The sequence below is a fragment of the Cajanus cajan genome, chromosome 10, assembly GCF_000230855.2.
Source record: "Cajanus cajan strain Asha chromosome 10, NIPB_CcT2T_4, whole genome shotgun sequence".
NCBI classification, from domain to species: Eukaryota; Viridiplantae; Streptophyta; class Magnoliopsida; order Fabales; family Fabaceae; genus Cajanus; species Cajanus cajan.
In genome coordinates, this window is record NC_138526.1 from 51,346,618 (window position 1) to 51,365,562 (window position 18,945).

At 35.7% G+C, this 18,945-nt stretch overlaps 2 protein-coding genes across 3 annotated transcripts; both read right to left on the reverse strand.

The window, feature by feature from the left end:
* Positions 1–364: 364 nt before the first annotated feature.
* LOC109790641 (RING/U-box superfamily protein) lies at positions 365–5,242 on the reverse strand. 2 transcript variants are annotated; one of them, XM_020349830.3, is made up of 6 exons: positions 5,086–5,242; positions 4,297–4,372; positions 3,532–4,202; positions 2,022–2,147; positions 1,649–1,940; positions 365–923 (listed from the first exon to the last, which is right to left on the reverse strand). In XM_020349830.3, the coding sequence occupies exons 3-6, from the start codon at positions 4,200–4,202 to the stop codon at positions 735–737; spliced, it is 1,278 nt and encodes a 425-aa protein (XP_020205419.1). In that variant the 5' UTR covers positions 4,297–4,372; positions 5,086–5,242; the 3' UTR covers positions 365–734. The 2 variants fall into 2 exon arrangements, with proteins under 2 accessions (XP_020205419.1, XP_020205418.1); XM_020349829.3 differs by having other exon boundaries at positions 3,532–4,372.
* Positions 4,273–15,828, reverse strand: LOC145952543 (uncharacterized). The gene is made up of 6 exons (XM_083064931.1): positions 14,799–15,828; positions 14,338–14,459; positions 14,162–14,221; positions 13,882–14,004; positions 13,568–13,758; positions 4,273–4,372 (listed from the first exon to the last, which is right to left on the reverse strand). Exons 1-6 carry the CDS (start codon positions 15,826–15,828, stop codon positions 4,273–4,275), a joined length of 1,626 nt encoding a protein of 541 aa, XP_082921057.1.
* Positions 15,829–18,945: the final 3,117 nt, after the last annotated feature.

The window sequence follows — 18,945 nt, forward strand, 5'->3', positions numbered from 1 at the left end:
GACTTTGGACGCAAATTTTCTCATGTCAGTATCGAATCTATTTAACCAGAGATCTTCCTGTACTACACACCATTTTCATTCTAAAATTTATTTACGCAGTTTTCAAACCGATGATTGTATATCTACAAGTTTTGTTAAATTTTTAATAAGTTAATCAAGTTAATTGATGAGTAATATATTCTCATTAAAATGGAAGAATTATTAATTATTAAGATAGTGAATTGATAAATGCTTTAGCTTCAAACAGATAATTCACTACAGTGAAGTTAGTTGAAGCATATATGCCATTTTGACATCGAACGAAAAAAAATAAAATTACTAAGTGCTTAAAATTTGAACAGATAATTACTTTAAGTAAAGCTAGTTGAAGCAGGTAGTATGTTACAGTTTTATATTAAAAAAATCAACATTTTTACTAAATTTTGTTATATATACAGATGGAGAACTGATAAACGAAGAAAGATTTGAAACAACGTATTTTCTACAAACAATACTTGGCGTGTATGTAAAACCGTTGCAGATGTCGTGGGAAAAGCCGACAGGGGAGAAAAACCTTTCACTAGCTCGCAACATCACAACATATGCTTCAAGGTATTACTTATGTTCTCTTTGGATCTCACCTTTAAAGCAGAATCCAAAAGGTTTGATGATGTGAATTTGAAAAGGTGCAACTTCATGGAGGATATGTGCCTTCGGCAAAGAGAAACTAAGGTTATGTTGGTAACCATTCTCCCTTAATGTGTACTGGAATCCCAAACTGAAGGTGACCCTCCATTACTTGTGCCAACTTCACTTTTACAAAGAGGGCATGAAGCATTTATCTTTAACCATTTGTCCACACACGCTACATGAAAAACGTGAGAGCATGGTAACTCTCTAAGCTCGTCATTATCTGCATATTTTGCTAAGCAAATGCAACAAACCTGCAACAACCATAGCTACAAATTCAAAGCACCATCCTTAATACTACCTCTGTTTTTTTATGCAAGAAACAAATGAATATACTTTTTTAGTCCTAATTATAGGAAACAATTATCTACTTTAGATGCATTAATTACTAATTTTCTTTTATACCTTCATGCAAGTAAATAAATTTATTGATCTATTAATAATATAATTTACATTAATTGGTGGAAAAAGTTATTTAATTAAGAGTATTGTTATTTAATACAACTACTATTTAAACCAATCAATTAAAAAAGTGTCTTTGGAATAAAATTTATATTTTTTTTAATATTATTAATGAATATTAACTATCTTAACTACTCTTATTAGTTTTGATGAATTAATTATTTGTTTCTTATATAAAGCAGCAGAGGCAGTACTTACTTACATTCAGGTTCTACTTATATCTAAAACTTTTCATTCATTCTTCTTTTGGCTTAAAGTAAAGATTCGATACAAATATTGTCAAGAAAAATGCTAGCAATATATAACATTCTTTGGGATATACACTTAATTATTTACTGAAATTTATTGAAAACAAACTTTTATGGATCCCAGTTTTATTTAATATGCCTCATGATTTTGTAATTTTAATAAATTCTTGCCAATAATAGTGTTAAAAGAAGTGTGTTAAAAAGTGTTACTAACACTCTTTTGTTGTCAATTCATAACTTAAAAACAAATAGTCACCAATTAAACTTACCGCGTCTTCTCCTGATATTACTCGCTCTTTTTCTGTCCCTGCAGCCAAAATTCCACCTTCATCTATAGCTGCATTGACATCCTGATCATCACCATTTTCACTGTCCTTCATTTTGAATTTGAAGATTGGTAGAGCATTAATTGATTCTGCTGTTGCTCCTCTATTTTGAGAAAAATCCTCCCGAATGCCCAAAACAGAAATTATACAAGGTAGGCAGCAACAAATTGTTGCACAAAGTATAAATGGCATTGCATATCCAATACAGCTAAAGGTAAGAAACACAATACATAACCTGCATGAAATGAAGCCCAGATTATTTGAAGACTCGAGAAAGTAAAGTACTGGTTGTGCAAAAACAGTTTGTTACAAATACCTATACAATTGTGGAGCATCGGAAGCAGAAGTGTGACCTCCAAAGATCCAAACATTTCCTACTACAAACCATACAGCAAAGAAGCAATCCAAGGCCATCTTGAAATGGTCTACTAATCCATTAAGCCTGCAATTTAGCAAGAAATTTCTCCGCTTAGTTTGCTAGTGATTCGTTAAACATGGATAAAAGGATTTGCTTAGATAAACATCTCTATAAACACATTTAAGAGAGAAAAATAGGAAGAAAAATGAAATAAATTTCTCCATAAGTTCAAATTGGTTTATGTATAATCTAATTTGTAAAAGTTTTCTCCTATTAGCTTCACCAAAATCTTATTTTTAACTCATGCATAATCTAATTTTAACTTATGAAAAAGTTCATTAATATTTTTCTTCCTATTTTTTTATTCTACAAGTATTTCTGAACAAGCTTATCCAAATAGGCCTAAAGTCAGACCAGGCATCAAGGTTTTGTATCAAGCTGAATTTGTCATTCAATAGCATCATAAGAAAATAAAGTGTTAAAACTGCAACATATTTTAAGGTTCCAATCTTTCCCAGTCTGGGCGAAGCTCATAAGAAGTTTCAGTAAGTGTATTTTAACAAGGAATTTCTCTGCTTAGTGCATTCATTAAACACGGATAAAATTAGGCAACGTATTTTATTAGCTGGAAGTTTAACATCAATAACCTTGGAGGAAACAAGATGTTACAATTTACCCACTGCAATCATAATATCGTTATCATCAAAAAAAAAAAAAAAAGAGAAACGTCACTACTAAAAATCTGCCTTCACATCCTATACCTTATCACAAATATCCAAACTTTCAATATTTTCACCATTTTGCTTCTAGAAGCCTGTTGTATATAATATATGAATCTTATTTTTAATTGAAAAACAGAACAAAAAACCTATTATGTACTTGTCCTTCTCCTACTCTTCCTTGGCAACTTTGTTCCATCCATCATCCAATCCCCCATATCCTCGGGGAAACAAAAGTCCCAAAAACTTAAATAAACTCAAATATTGGACACTTTCAATTAATTAAAATTTACTTTTGCATCCAACGGCAATCCCATTTCCACCCAGATGAATATTGGGCAAAAGTACACCACTTGAAAAAGGATATTTGCCCGTAAAAAAAATAAACCAATAGTGTACTCAAAATGCATAACAACAAAAATTATTATTTTAGGAGAATTCAAAGACCGTGTATATCCAAAAGGAATTCTAAGTCTAATTCTGATACATTTAAGGGTTTAAGGAACAATCCAAATACTTGTCATAATGTAGATGTGTCTATTAAGATGGAAAGTTAGTTTCCATTATTCTTCTTCCTTTTTAGCTGGTAACAATATAATATATCAGGGGTATAATCTTATCATATAAATGGGTAAAAAAGGGGTGATACTCTTCATAATAAAAGGTGAATACTGAATACCAGGACTAATAACCCAACCCCAACCCCAAAAAAAAAAAAGAAGAAGAAAGACGGGTAAAAATAATCATACCTAGAAGTAAAGGCTCCAGGAATTATAGTGTTTCTTGTGGCAGATTGTGCAGCATGACCATTCTCCTCATCTGAGACATGAGAAACGTAGATGGCAGTATAAGTTCGATCTGGAGGATTGTTTCCAGAAGATCCTTGAGATAGTTGAGAGGCATCTTGTTCATTGCTTTGATTACGGTTTCGAAAACGCCAGTAGAGAATGGGAAGTGTGGCAACACAACCAGATGCATAACCCACAATCCATGCAAATAACGGGGCCTGTGGATGTTCATTCCTGGACAATGACAAAATGATGATAGATGCTATGATCTGACTTACAGTGACAACAAGCTCAACAGAAATCCACAGTCCAGAATTCAATGGACTTCTTCCACGATGACCATACCCCTCACCTCGTCTCAACGAAGCAGAATTTCTAGAGTTTAATCTGGATGCAGAAGATGAAGACGTTTGATGAGTGGAATCTTGTGTGTCCCCAGTTGGTTGATCTTCATTCTGTGCTAAATGCATTTCAGAGTGTTGATCATTGTGTGATGATGTGGTTATAGCTTCACCATTCCTTGTAATGTCAATTATGTGCTGATGACCATTACGGATTTCTGGCTGCTCCATCAGCAAAGGGTGTTGGTCGGTTTGAGTGTTGCTATTTGGACCCAGAGAAGTAACATCCATCTAAATCACCAAATAAAAATGCGATAAGGCATAGAGTGGTAGCAGCAAGTTTTCCGGTCTTCACCTTCTCCTAATTTGATTTCATATCACTTACAAATCCACCGTAATACACAGAACTTAACGTAGCAAGATCTTCAGCCCAGGCCTTCAAAGAGGGATTAACCTTTATCCTGATCAAGGTAACCACAGACAAATAATTTTACATATTAAAATCTTACTACTCCAAAATCCTATAACCTGTTTTGTCCTAGCTAATTTTATTTTTTGGTTCATTATCAAGAAGTACCTCCCGTCAAACATGGGCTAATCTCTTTCCAGATTTGATAGACACTAAATAAGTGAATATCCTCTCTCAGCTTCATTTTCTTTTGCATACACAAGAACTAGGATTCGAACCCCATAGTGAGAACACAATAGAGCGTTTTATAACAAAGATTATCTTGAACATTATTCACATGAAGATCTAGTTCCAACAACAACAGGATGCAATGCAATTCCAAAAGCAGTTGAGTAAGGGTTTGAATTCAGCATAAAATAAAGGGATACATGACATTAGGAACTAAATCCATACTCATAAATAGTAACATAGTTAGGTAGCAGTGAATTCATAACAAAAGAGTCTTCCCAGAAACAGAAACCTAGTAAATCCTAATTCGGAGTTAAAAACAAAACCAAATCCCACCGCAACGCATTAGTTTCATTAACAATTAATTCATGTCTCTGTCTCATTCAGACAACAAACACTCTGATCCGAACAACGGAAACATCAAAACATTTGACATCCGAAACCATAATAAATCGAAACGAAACCTCAAAAACAACTTAAAACTTGCGAAAACAATTGAAGACGTTTCGGAATGTGAGTGAGGAAGAAAGTGTTCACCTGATTCAGCTCACGCAAACGATTCGAAGCTCACTGTGTGTGCCGTTTGTTTTGCTTCAGATTTTCGATTTTTACTAAACAAAAAGAGAACAAACATTTAATGATGTGAAAAATAAATAAAATATTATCTTTAATCTTATAATTGAAAAAAAAAAACAAAAAGAAGAGAAAAAAAAAACGTCAGCAATGCTTAACACGTCTCTGTATGAAAAGAAAGGGAGCGGAAACGTTGATGTCAGATGTGTGTTGTCGTGTTGACTCACGCGCTTTCTCAACCGTTAGATTTGAAGAAACGCTTTCTGCATAGGGTGATGACGCGAGAGCTACGTGATCTAACGGTGGAGAATATTTCCGACGTTAAAGATTTATCACTTTGCTATTTTAGCATTCTGATCCAATGGTTCCTACCTTATCCGTGTTATTTATTTATTTTTTTAATTAACATTTTTCCTATTGCACAATATGTAATATCTTTAATTTAAAATCTTACCTACTTAAAATAAATTATTTTGTGAAGAAAATTATTATTTCTAATTTGTTTCGGTAATGAAACAAATTTTACCTTTGTTTTTGAAAACAAGTTATCCCCCTTATAAAATTCTATGTGAGCCAACTTTTCCTCCAAAAGAAGTACAAACAGGCACTCGGACTATAATATTAATCATACCAACATGGAAGTATGATAAAAACAAGGGGGGAAATTTGGACACACCAAATGCTAAACTACATTTAGATAGAGAAAAAAATAATTGAAATGTAGAGTGTCAAAAAGAGTGTTTACAATGTTTGGGTGTTTAAATATCATTACTATAAACATAGATACAAAATCTAGAACATTTTAATGTCAAAATAATTTATTTAGTAATAATTGAGTTCTTAATATTGTTCTCAGAATAATTCTTTTGGTTTTAATGTTATGGTCTTATATTTACTTGTTTTACATTTGATTGTGTATTTCCATTTTTAAATACTTTTATCTGCCAAATATTTCATTATATTCATGATTTGTAGTTGCCATCGGTCAGAGAATTCTCTTTGGGCCGCAATTTCATAATGGGCTCATAATACAGATTATATAAGTAGTCCATTTCAGTGCAAAAAAGTGAATAATGATATTTGGACTTGCTTCAACAAGGCTGCAAAACCCAGGCTCTCAATTGAAACGAAGGGGCTGATATCATTTGAGTTTGAGGCTATAACATGTTCTTTGATATTTATTTACACATAATGTTTTATGTTTGTTTTTCCACCCAACATCATTGAGAAAGTTCGAGAAACAAAGCATAGTTGTGCAGCACGTGGCTGTTGATGGGCCTTTGGAGAAAAATCTGAAGGAAATGGAGGGTTTGGAATACACATTGCATATTTTATACCCACAATTACAGTATCAAATTGGCAATGGTGCCCCCCCCCCCCCCCGATAAATCTGGTTCTTGTGCCACATGCATGACAAGTGGCCAAAGGCCCAAGCCCATGAATGGGCCCACTTGTTTGTCGATTCCAATCATCACTTCTGGGAGCAAGGAAAATTGATTTGGTTTTGAAACGTGTAATTCCCACACTACTACACTTGTTGGGGGACTCAATCTTTTTCAAATTAACAATTCAGATATTTTCCCACATTTTCCTTTACTTCTTACTTTCTTGGTGTAGGTGCTGAGGATACATTTACCCTACTTTTTGCTATTATTGTATTTTATATATAAAAAAATTGTACTGCATTTGTTCTGCTGGTTTAAGTTGGAAAAGAAAGAGTATCAAGTTATCAATTAGAATAAAACTGAATTTGGTTTTTCAACTAAAGTTTCATATTTAAAATTTGTAAATGAAAAAAAAAAATTGTTAGAAGAGACACTTTTAAAAGTGATTAGTCAAATTTCATTGAAGATTAATTATCAATAAAGTAAGTAAGACAAATTAGTCGTGAATAAAACTAATGGATATTTCAACAATAACATAAATACTAAAAATCGGAAAAGAAAATTGCTATCACTAATTAATTAATTAATCATTCATAGAACTCCTGTAACGAGCATAAGGCTAAGGAAGGGAACCATCTCTCAAAAGCCGGCCCAAGAGGTTGGAGAACCTCCCGCCTTATAAGGCCTCCTTGGTGAGGAGACCTCCCCGATGTGGGACTTGTTACATTACCACCCCCTTCGAAAGCCAGCGTCCTCGATGACTGCACTCCACGGTACTTCACTCACCCGCACTTCACTCGGCCTTCTTGCCGGTCAGAACCCTCCGATGGTCAGAACCCACCGTGGGTAGCCCTTCTCGATTTGGCTGGCTCTCAATGAAAGCACCATTGTAACGAGCATAAGGCTAAGGAAGGGAACCATCCCTCAAAAGCCGGCCCAAGAGGTTGGAGAACCTCCCGCCTTATAAGGAGCCTCCTTGGTGAGGAGACCTCCCCGATGTGGGACTTGTTACATTACCACCCCCTTCGAAAGCCAGCGTCCTCGATGGCTGCACTCCACGGTACTTCACTCACTGGCACTTCACTCGGCCTTCTTGCCGGTCAGAACCCTCCGATGGTCAGAACCCTCCGTGGGTAGCCCTTCTCGATTTGGCTGGCTCTCAATGAAAGTGATGGAACTAGGTGAGGAGAATGATAATCCTTCACTTGATTCCATGCAAGGACCGAATGCAACTTGAGGTTAATCCCTTGGAAGAATCTTGAATCTCCATTGAAGAAGCTTCAAAGGAGGTGAAGTCTATGGAGGAGGTTCGGTTACTTCTCTTGGATGGAGAAAGTTGATGAACCAAAGCAAGGTTGAAGGAACCTTGATGAAAACCTAGGAGGAATTGGTTCCCACGGATTTTGGTGACTCTTGATTGAGAGAAAATTCAGAAGTTGATTTCTCATATATCTCAAAAGTGTTTACAAGAGTGTAGGAAACAAATATATAGGATAAGGTAGCTTGTAGGAGAAGCTAACCTTCACCATGGTTTACTAGAAACCATGGTGAGGTGAACTTAACTCTCTACGGTCTAGCTAGCTTGCAAGGGAAGCTAACCTTGACCATGGTTCACTTAAGAACCATGGTAAGGTGAGCTAACCTTGCTTGAGTTTAGAAACTTGCAAGACAAGCTTCCAAACTCAAGGAGAAGCACTTAGAAAATTCGGCCAAGGAGAAAGGAAAAGCTAGGCGGCCCATGGTTCCAAAATGCTCCTTGAATTAATTTGAAAATCTTTGATTTGGTTTAGTTAGGTTCATCATATGATGATGAAACCTAGCTAAATCAAATCTATGAAAAATTAGGAGCAAAATGAGTCCAATATGTAAAATTTTGCCTAGGCCCAACTCAGGCCCAATTTCTAAGCACACCCTCAAGCATTGCTAAATGACACCCCCTTTTTCCTACTGAAAAAATAGAAAATGAAAGTATCAACTAGGGAGGTTAAATGGAGCTAAACTCTCCAAGTAACCTACCTTAAAAACAATATACAAACACTAGGAAAAAGCAAGTAAAGTGCTTTACAAATACAAAGGCAAAATAACCTATACAAGAGACTACTATATGTACAAACAAATGAAAAGGTCTTTAAGATCATCCCATTCCTCTTGGTTCTTTTAAGATATCACCTCTTGGATTCCTTGGCCTTGGCCATAGTCTATCATCCCCTCCCTCTTGAAAAGGATTTGACCTCAAATCTCGAGGGTCTTCATGATTATTGGCCACACCTACAAATATATAATAAAATTCATTAGAGGTGATATTCTCAACAAATAAATGTGAAAGGTATATCCTAGTAGGAATCCTTTCATGAAACCTAAAGAAATCTATGATACTAGACCTACTAATATAATGAATAGGATCTTCTCCTAAACATAGACTAGGTATATTTCTAAATCCTAAAAATGTGCTAAAGCTAAAACTATAGCACACTAAAGCCTTAATCCTAAAAACTAAAATATCTTGCCTAAAGTACCCTATGTGGTAAGCTAGGCTTTTCCTAAAAAATAAGGAAAATACTACTAAGAAATTCCCTAAACAATTTTGGATTATATTATTTGTTGGATAGTTATGAAAAGAATTTGTCACAAGGAACCTTGAAGGTTCAGATGTTATATCCAACAAATAATATATTCCATAAATTGGGTGCATTATTGACACAACTAAGGTAGGAAGACTATCTACCTTGGGCACTACCAAGGAAGTAGCATGAGAAGTAGAACTAAAAGAAGTCCACTTCTCCTTCACAAAATCTTGAAGTTGAGATTCTTTTTCTTTAAAAATAATGGATTTGTGAATCTCTTCTTCAAGACTAGTGGCAGCGTAAGGGTAAGAGTTAAGGTCTTTATGAATAAAGAGAATAGTTTTCATAGGTTCTTTATTGACAAAGTAATTCTCTTTAGACATAACTCCCTTAGAGGATATTTCTTCCTCTTTACTCTTTCCTACTTTCTCACTTTTTCTTTTTATTTTCATTTGTGTTTGATCCTCAGCCACTTGTTGAGGTGAGAGAGGATAAAACACAAATTTCTTTTCCTTATGAGTGAAGGTAATTTCATTAGTAAGACCATCATGTACTGTTTTCTTTTCAAATTGCCATGGTCTTCCTAAGAAAATATGACAAGCTTCCATTGGTACTATATCACATAAAACTTGGTCCTTGTGACACCCTTACTACCCCAAAACATATATCGAAATAATATAACAAAATTAAAGAAAATAAACTTTTGAAATTGGTAAAAGGGTTCACATAACAAAAATTCAATACACCACATTAATAGAAATATCAAACCTAAAATACAAGAGTTTCTAAAATTGTTTTCAAAATAATATTACAGAATTTTCATAAATATCTTAAACTAGAAATCCTCTGCCCCGATGTCACACTATCAGAGCATTTTCCCAAATAAAACTGCTGACATACTATATACCAATTGCAGTTGGATCCTCTCCACCTAAAAATATCCACAATTTATACGGTGAGAAAAGAAAAATTATCTATATGCAAAACACATACAAACACATCACAGTATAATTTATTATAACAACTTGTTTATTTCATATAAATGTATATAGATTTAATTATCAAATATTCAACCATTTCACAAACCATTATACATGTCACTTTCACAATCATAAAATCATTTTCATGTCCATCAATATCACAATTAACACTATGCCAAGGCCTCGCCACATCTGACACAAGTGATACAGGTTAATTGCCTCCCTTACTCACACCATACCAGGGGTACGCTCGTCCCTGAAGCATCACCTACCCAAGGTTCGTATCATCCCTGATTTACGAGGAGTACGCTCGTCCCTGAAGTATTCACCACACAGGGTTCGTATCATCCTTAATCCTTTAGTGTGAGTAACAACAATCACATTACAATCAATACAATCTCTTGCAATTAACCCTATGTCAGGGCTGCCATAACTGACATAAGTGGTGGTGTTAACTGTTTTTCTCATCTCACACCATGCTAGGGTCACGCCTTCCCTGTAACACCACTTATACAGAGCCGTGCCATACTAGCCATCGATGTGAGACATCACAATCACAATCATATCACAACCATACAACATCTCATCAAATTTATAACACATGTATAATTCCATATAACAAATAAACTTAACAAAGTAAGATCTACATACCCTTCAAGCATATTATATCAATATTCTTCATTCTTACAAGTAATATAGCAATTAACTTTCCTTAACATAAAAGTTAATAGAATAACAGTAAAATTCCTAATTATTCCAAATTAGAAATTAATAGGAGGCTTGGCCGTCCATTCACATAAATTCCAAATTTTAAATCAATAGGAGGCTTGGCCGTCCATTCACATAAATCAAACGTTATTCTAAGAAATTCTACCCAATACCCTCATGTATTTTACATATAAATAACCCTCTTTTCCCCCGTACCTGATTAAATAGAAATTTGAGTAGAACTTCCTCTTCTTTTTTATTAACTAGGACCGGAACTAGAGCAGAACCTCCTCTCTTTCTAGATTCTTCTCTCTCTCTCTCTTTCTTCCTCCAGAATTTCCTTATCTCAAGTTATGAATTTCCTTCAACCCCTAGCCTCTATTTATAGAAATTCTGGAATTACTATGCAGATTAAAATAATATTATATTTACTATGCACTATTCATTAAAATAATATTAATAGTAAAATACTGTGCATTCACGAGATTACTGTTCGTCCACGGATTTACTGTTCAAAAATACATATATTACTATTCAAAAATACGTATACGTGAATAGTAAAATACGTATACATAAATAGTAAAATACATATAAAAAAAATATGATAATCCTTTTAACAATCCCAATACATAAAAATAAAATTTTAGGATGTTACATTACTCCCCTCCTTTTAGAAATTTCGTCCCCGAAATTACCTGATGCAAATAAAAATGGATATGAAGCTTTCATCTTTTCCTCTAATTCCCAAGTAGCACTTTCAGGTATAGCTCCTCCCCAAATAACCTTTACCAAAGGAATTTCTTTACCCCTAAGTTGCTTTACCATTCGATCCTCGACTCTTATCGGGGTAGCTTCCACCGTCAAGTTCTCCTTAACCTCAATATGATCCGACTCAATCACATGCGAAGGATCGTGGATATATTTTCGAAGTTGAGAAATGTGAAAGACATCATGAAGATTTGACAAATTAGGAGGCAAAGCAATTTGGTAGGCAACATTGCCGACTCTTTTAAGAATTTGAAAAGGACCAATAAATCGAGGAGTAAGTTTTCTGGATTTTAATGCCCTGCCAACCCCAGTCCACGGAGTGACTTTCAAGAATACATGGTCACCTTCTTGAAATTCTAAATCCTTTCTTCTTCTGTCAGCATAACTTTTCTGTCTACTCTGAGCTGTCCTCATCCTATCCTGTATCAATTTAACTTTTTCAGTAGTTTGTTGCACAATCTCAGGTCCTAAGATGACATTGTCTCCAGGCTCACTCCAACACAAAGGAGTTCTACACCTCCTACCATACAAGGCTTCATAGGGTGCCATACCTATGCTAGAGTGGTAACTATTATTATAGGTAAACTCTATCAAAGGTAAAAGGCTATCCCAACTTCCTCCTTGGTCCAAAACACAGGCTCTAAGCAAATCCTCTAAAGACTGAATAGTCCTCTCAGTCTGACCATCAGTTTGAGGATGATATGCTGAACTAAGTCTCAGTTGGGTTCCCAAGGCTTGTTGTAGGCTCTCCCAAAATCTAGAGGTGAATCTAGGGTCTCTGTCTGAAATTATGCTAGATGGTATCCCATGCAATCTCACAATTTCATCAATGTACAATCTAGCCAATTTCTCTAGAGAATGCCTAATGTTAATAGGTAGAAAATGTGCACTCTTGGTCAACCTATCAACTATAACCCAAATGGAATCATGCCCTTTCCTAGTCCTAGGCAAAGCAACTACAAAGTCCATAGAAATGCTATCCCACTTCCACTCGGGTATACTCAAAGGCTGAAGTAGTCCTGAAGGTTTTTGATGCTCTATCTTAGCCTTCTGACATACTAGACAGGCACTCACAAATTCAGCTATATCTTTCTTCATCCTAGGCCACCAGAATATCTTCCTTAGGTCTTGATACATCTTAGTTGCTCCTGGATGAAAACTAAGCTTGCTCTTATGACCTTCCTCTAGTATCAGTCGTTTAAGTGTAGGGTTACTAGGCACACATACTCGATCTTTAAATCTTACCACTCCATCTGCACCCAAGGTAAATTCTTCTCCAATCCCTTGTCCTATATCCTTTCGTCTAGCCTCTAGAAATGAATCCATTAACTGTGCTTCTCTAATTTCCCCCAACAACTCACTAGTCACCCGAGTCATACCTAGTCTTACACTATTATGGTTCACTTCACAAGTCAGACTCAAGTCTCTAAATTGTGTCAAAAGATCCATCTCTCTAATCATAAGAGAAGACAAATGCAAAGATTTTCTACTCAAGGCATCAGCTACCACATTAGCTTTTCCTGGATGATAATTAAGATCAAAATCATAGTCTTTAAGGAATTCCAACCATCTCCTTTGCCTCATATTTAATTCTTTTTGGTCAAATAAATACCTAAGACTCTTATGATCACTAAACACCTCAAATTTTGAACCATACAAATAATGTCTCCAAATCTTAAGTGTGAATACCACAGCTGCTAATTCAAGATCATGGGTGGGGTAATTCCTCTCATGTACCTTCAATTGTCTGGATGCATAAGATACAACCCTACCCTCTTGCATTAATACACCACCCAAACCCATCTTAGAAGCGTCACAGTAAACCACAAAAGTCTTACTAAGATCAGGCAATACTAAAACAGGTGCACTAGTCAATTTTTCCTTAAGGGTTCGGAAACTATCTTCACATTTACTATCCCAAACAAACACAACCCCTTTCCTAGTCAAATTTGTCAAAGGTAATGCTAACTTAGAGAATCCTTCTATGAATCTCCTATAATATCCAGCTAATCCAAGGAAACTCCTAATCTCACTAACTGACTTAGGTGTCTCCCAATTAAGCACAGCCTCAACCTTAGATGGATCCACTGCTATTCCTCCACTTGAAATTACATGTCCTAAGAAACTCACCTCCTCTAGCCAAAAATCACACTTGGACAACTTAGCATAAAGTTGTTTCTCCCTGAGAGTTTGTAGTACTACCCTTAAGTGTTCCTCATGCTCCTCTTTAGTCTTGGAATAAACTAGTATGTCATCTATAAAGACAACTACAAATTTATCCAAGTATGGATGAAGAATCCGGTTCATGTAGTCCATAAAAATTGCAGAAGCATTTGTCACACCGAAAGGCATTACTAGATACTCATAGTGTCCATAGCGAGTTCTAAAGGCTGTCTTAGGTACATCTTCTTCCTTAACCCTAATCTGGTGGTATCCTGATCTAAGATCAATCTTACTAAACACACAAGCACCTGCCAACTGATCCATAAGATCATCTATCCTAGGCAATGGATATTTGTTCTTAATGGTCACTTTGTTCAACTGGCGATAATCCACACACAATCTCATGCTACCATCTTTCTTTTTGACTAAGAGTACGGGTGCTCCCCAAGGTGATACACTAGGTCTCACAAACCCCTTCTCCAACAATTCTTCTATTTGCTTTTTCAGTTCCACTAACTCTATGGGTGACATCCTATAAGGTGCAATAGAAATAGGTCCTGCTCCTGGAACTAAATCTATGGAAAATTCTACTTCTCTTCTAGGTGGTAAGCTAGACACCTCAGAGAAGACATCCGAAAAGTCACATACAACAGGCAGTTCATTTACTGAAACATTTTTCTCAGAATTTAAAGAAGCTAACAACATGTACACTTGGGCATCCGCTTGCATAGACACCTTAACTTGGTTGGCAGTCAAATAATCCTTACTCACTCTTTCAACAGGTTCACCAAAAACAATAGATTTACAAGCACAGTTCAAAAGGACATGATTGGAAGATAACCAGTCCATACCCAGAATAACATCTAGTTGACTTAGAGGTAAACAAATTAAGTCAACCAGGAAATCTCTACCTTCAATAGTTAGAGGACATTTTGGACAGACATCAGAAGTAATTACAGAACCATTAGTGGGTGTTTCGACAATTAACTCAAAAGATAAGGAAGAGACAGGTAATTTTAACTTAGACACACATGCGTGTGATATAAAAGAGTGAGTTGCACCAGAATCATATAAAACGGTTAAAGGAGTTCCATTAATGAAACACATACCCTGAATTAAGTCCTCGGATTGAGTAGCTTCAGCACCACTCAAAGCAAATACTCTTCCTGTGGTTCGAGGTTTGTTAGCGTTCCCTTCAATCTCTGTTGTTTCTTTCCTATTCTGAGGACATTCACTAGCCTTGTGTCCTTCTGCTTTGCATTTGAAGCATATCAGTACCTTTTGCATCCGACACTCAACTGCTCTATGACCTGACTTTCCACAGTTATAGCACTTTTTGTGTGGAACAATACTCCGATTTCCACCTCCAGAAAGTTGGCTAGCTTGGTTTCCTTGCACAAAGTCCTGATTATTCACTTTAGTATTCGAATTTCCAGCAGGCTTGTTATAAGGTTTACCTTTATTGGATGAACCAAACTTATTATTTCTCATTGGTCCTCCACTTTTATAATGAGTTACCCTAGCTTGGTTGTCCTCATCATAAACTCTACACTTGTTTACCAATTCATGGTAGTGCGTGATCCCTTGATAATTGAACACTTGTTTAATCTCTGGGCGAAGACCGCTCACAAACTTTACGCATTTGTCCTCCTCATTGCCCACACCGTCGTACATAGGGCAGAATCTCACCAAATCTTCAAACTTAGTCACGTACTCGGCCACCGAATCTTCTCCTTGTTTTAACTCAAGAAATTCTACCTGTTTCTTGTGTCTTACATCTCGGGGAAAATATTTCTCCAAGAATAACCGCTTGAAAGAATCCCAACTTACTTGGGTTCCTATGGCTATTATTCTTTGCCAAGTACTTTGCCACCAGATACCAGCTTCTCCAGAGAGCATGAAGGTAGCCAAAGTCACCTTCTGCGTCACAGGACATCCCATGACTTGGAATATCTTTTCAATTTCAAATATCCAGTCAGCAGCTCCGTCAGGATTATAGCCTCCACGAAAACTTGGTGGATTATTTCGCTGGAATCTTTCTAGCCAATCAACTTCTGGTCGTTGGTTCAAATTACCAAGAGCCTGAGCCATTGCTTGCAGAGCGTCGGCGATTGCAAGATCATTTCTACCTCCTGCCATTGTTTTTCTGTCCTCCCAGAAAAATTAACAATTATGCTTTAAAAACAACAATTTTAATCAATTGTCGTTTTAACAAATCAATATGTTCAACAATCAATTTACTACAACATTCATTTATCAAACAAGCACAATAGACTCATAACTCACGGCCGATTGAATCAACCAGGCTCTGATACCACTAAATGTGACACCCTTACTACCCCAAAACATATATCGAAATAATATAACAAAATTAAAGAAAATAAACTTTTGAAATTGGTAAAAGGGTTCACATAACAAAAATTCAATACACCACATTAATAGAAATATCAAACCTAAAATACAAGAGTTTCTAAAATTGTTTTCAAAATAATATTACAGAATTTTCATAAATATCTTAAACTAGAAATCCTCTGCCCCGATGTCACACTATCAGAGCATTTTCCCAAATAAAACTGCTGACATACTATATACCAATTGCAGCTGGATCCTCTCCACCTAAAAATATCCACAATTTATACGGTGAGAAAAGAAAAATTATCTATATGCAAAACACATACAAACACATCACAGTATAATTTATTATAACAACTTGTTTATTTCATATAAATGTATATAGATTTAATTATCAAATATTCAACCATTTCACAAACCATTATACATGTCACTTTCACAATCATAAAATCATTTTCATGTCCATCAATATCACAATTAACACTATGCCAAGGCCTCGCCACATCTGACACAAGTGATACAGGTTAATTGCCTCCCTTACTCACACCATACCAGGGGTACGCTCGTCCCTGAAGCATCACCTACCCAAGGTTCGTATCATCCCTGATTTACGAGGAGTACGCTCGTCCCTGAAGTATTCACCACACAGGGTTCGTATCATCCTTAATCCTTTAGTGTGAGTAACAACAATCACATTACAATCAATACAATCTCTTGCAATTAACCCTATGTCAGGGCTGCCATAACTGACATAAGTGGTGGTGTTAACTGTTTTTCTCATCTCACACCATGCTAGGGTCACGCCTTCCCTGTAACACCACTTATACAGAGCCGTGCCATACTAGCCATCGATGTGAGACATCACAATCACAATCATATCACAACCATACAACATCTCATCAAATTTATAACACATGTATAATTCCATATAACAAATAAACTTAACAAAGTAAGATCTACATACCCTTCAAGCATATTATATCAATATTCTTCATTCTTACAAGTAATATAGCAATTAACTTTCCTTAACATAAAAGTTAATAGAATAACAGTAAAATTCCTAATTATTCCAAATTAGAAATTAATAGGAGGCTTGGCCGTCCATTCACATAAATTCCAAATTTTAAATCAATAGGAGGCTTGGCCGTCCATTCACATAAATCAAACGTTATTCTAAGAAATTCTACCCAATACCCTCATGTATTTTACATATAAATAACCCTCTTTTCCCCCGTACCTGATTAAATAGAAATTTGAGTAGAACTTCCTCTTCTTTTTTATTAACTAGGACCGGAACTAGAGCAGAACCTCCTCTCTTTCTAGATTCTTCTCTCTCTCTCTCTTTCTTCCTCCAGAATTTCCTTATCTCAAGTTATGAATTTCCTTCAACCCCTAGCCTCTATTTATAGAAATTCTGGAATTACTATGCAGATTAAAATAATATTATATTTACTATGCACTATTCATTAAAATAATATTAATAGTAAAATACTGTGCATTCACGAGATTACTGTTCGTCCACGGATTTACTGTTCAAAAATACATATATTACTATTCAAAAATACGTATACGTGAATAGTAAAATACGTATACATAAATAGTAAAATACATATAAAAAAAATATGATAATCCTTTTAACAATCCCAATACATAAAAATAAAATTTTAGGATGTTACAGTCCTCATACTTCCCAATGGAAAACTTGACCTTCACTTGTTGGTTAACTACTATGTCACCATCCTTATTAAGCCATTGCAAATGATAAGGTTGAGGATGTGGCATAGTAATTAGACTCAACTTTTTAACCAACCTAGTGCTACAATAGTTGCACCATGAACCACTATCAACAATGAGAGAACAAGCATTATTTAAAACATTACATCTTGTATGAAAGATGTTCTCTCGTTGTGATAGGGTACCACTAGGTTGATTATGAAGAATTCTCCTAAGCATTAGGAGCTCTCCTTCATAAGGATAAATTGGCTCAACTTTGGACCTCTGAAGCTTTGTTTCAACCTCACTCTCACTAGAAGAGGAGGTAGTAGTCTCTTCTTGACTACTATAAGTGTCATGCCCCCTTAAGATCATAACTTTCTTTGTAGGACATTGAGAAGCAATGTGACCTCTCCCTAGACACTTGAAACATTTAATATCACTAGTCTTTGTGCTAGTGTGTGGAGTGATGAGATCTCTATCCTTATCTTTATTTTTCTCTTTCCTTTTAGCCAATTCTTTGGAGGGTTCTGAAATAATTTTCTTTTCAAAAGGTTTTTCTTCCTCCAAATAGTCTTTCCTAAGAGATCTAGAGTGGGAGCTTTCTCTTTTAGAAGATTTTCTCAACATTTGTTGTTCTACCCTTACACAAAGTTGGACCAAGTCATTTAGGTCTCTGTAGGGTAGTAGCTCCACTTGGTCTCTAATCTCTAAATTAAGACCACTTAAGAATCTGGCTACTGTAGTGGCTTCCTCTTCTCTTATGCATGCCCTCATCATTAAAAGCTCCATTTGTTGTCTATAGAGTTCTACAGACATATCTCTTTGTTGAAGCCTTTGGAGCTTATTCATAAGCTCCCTACCATAGTAAGAGGGAATGTGTCTCCTCCTCAATGCACTCCTAAGATCATTCCAATATTGGATAGGTGGATCATTGTGGAGACGTCTTTCTCTTTCCAAAGAGGTCCACCAATACATTGCATGCCCTTGAAAGCTAAGGGTTGCAAGAGGGACTTTTCTTTCTTCACTTACCTTATGGCAAGCAAAGAGTTGTTCTACCTTCATCTCCCAATCAAGGTAGGCCTCCACATCATCCTTCCCAAAAAATTGAGGGAGATCCACCTTGGATTCCCTAGTTTTAATAGTTCTTCTTGGGGGAGGTTGATAATGGTTACCTACATTAAGGCTTTC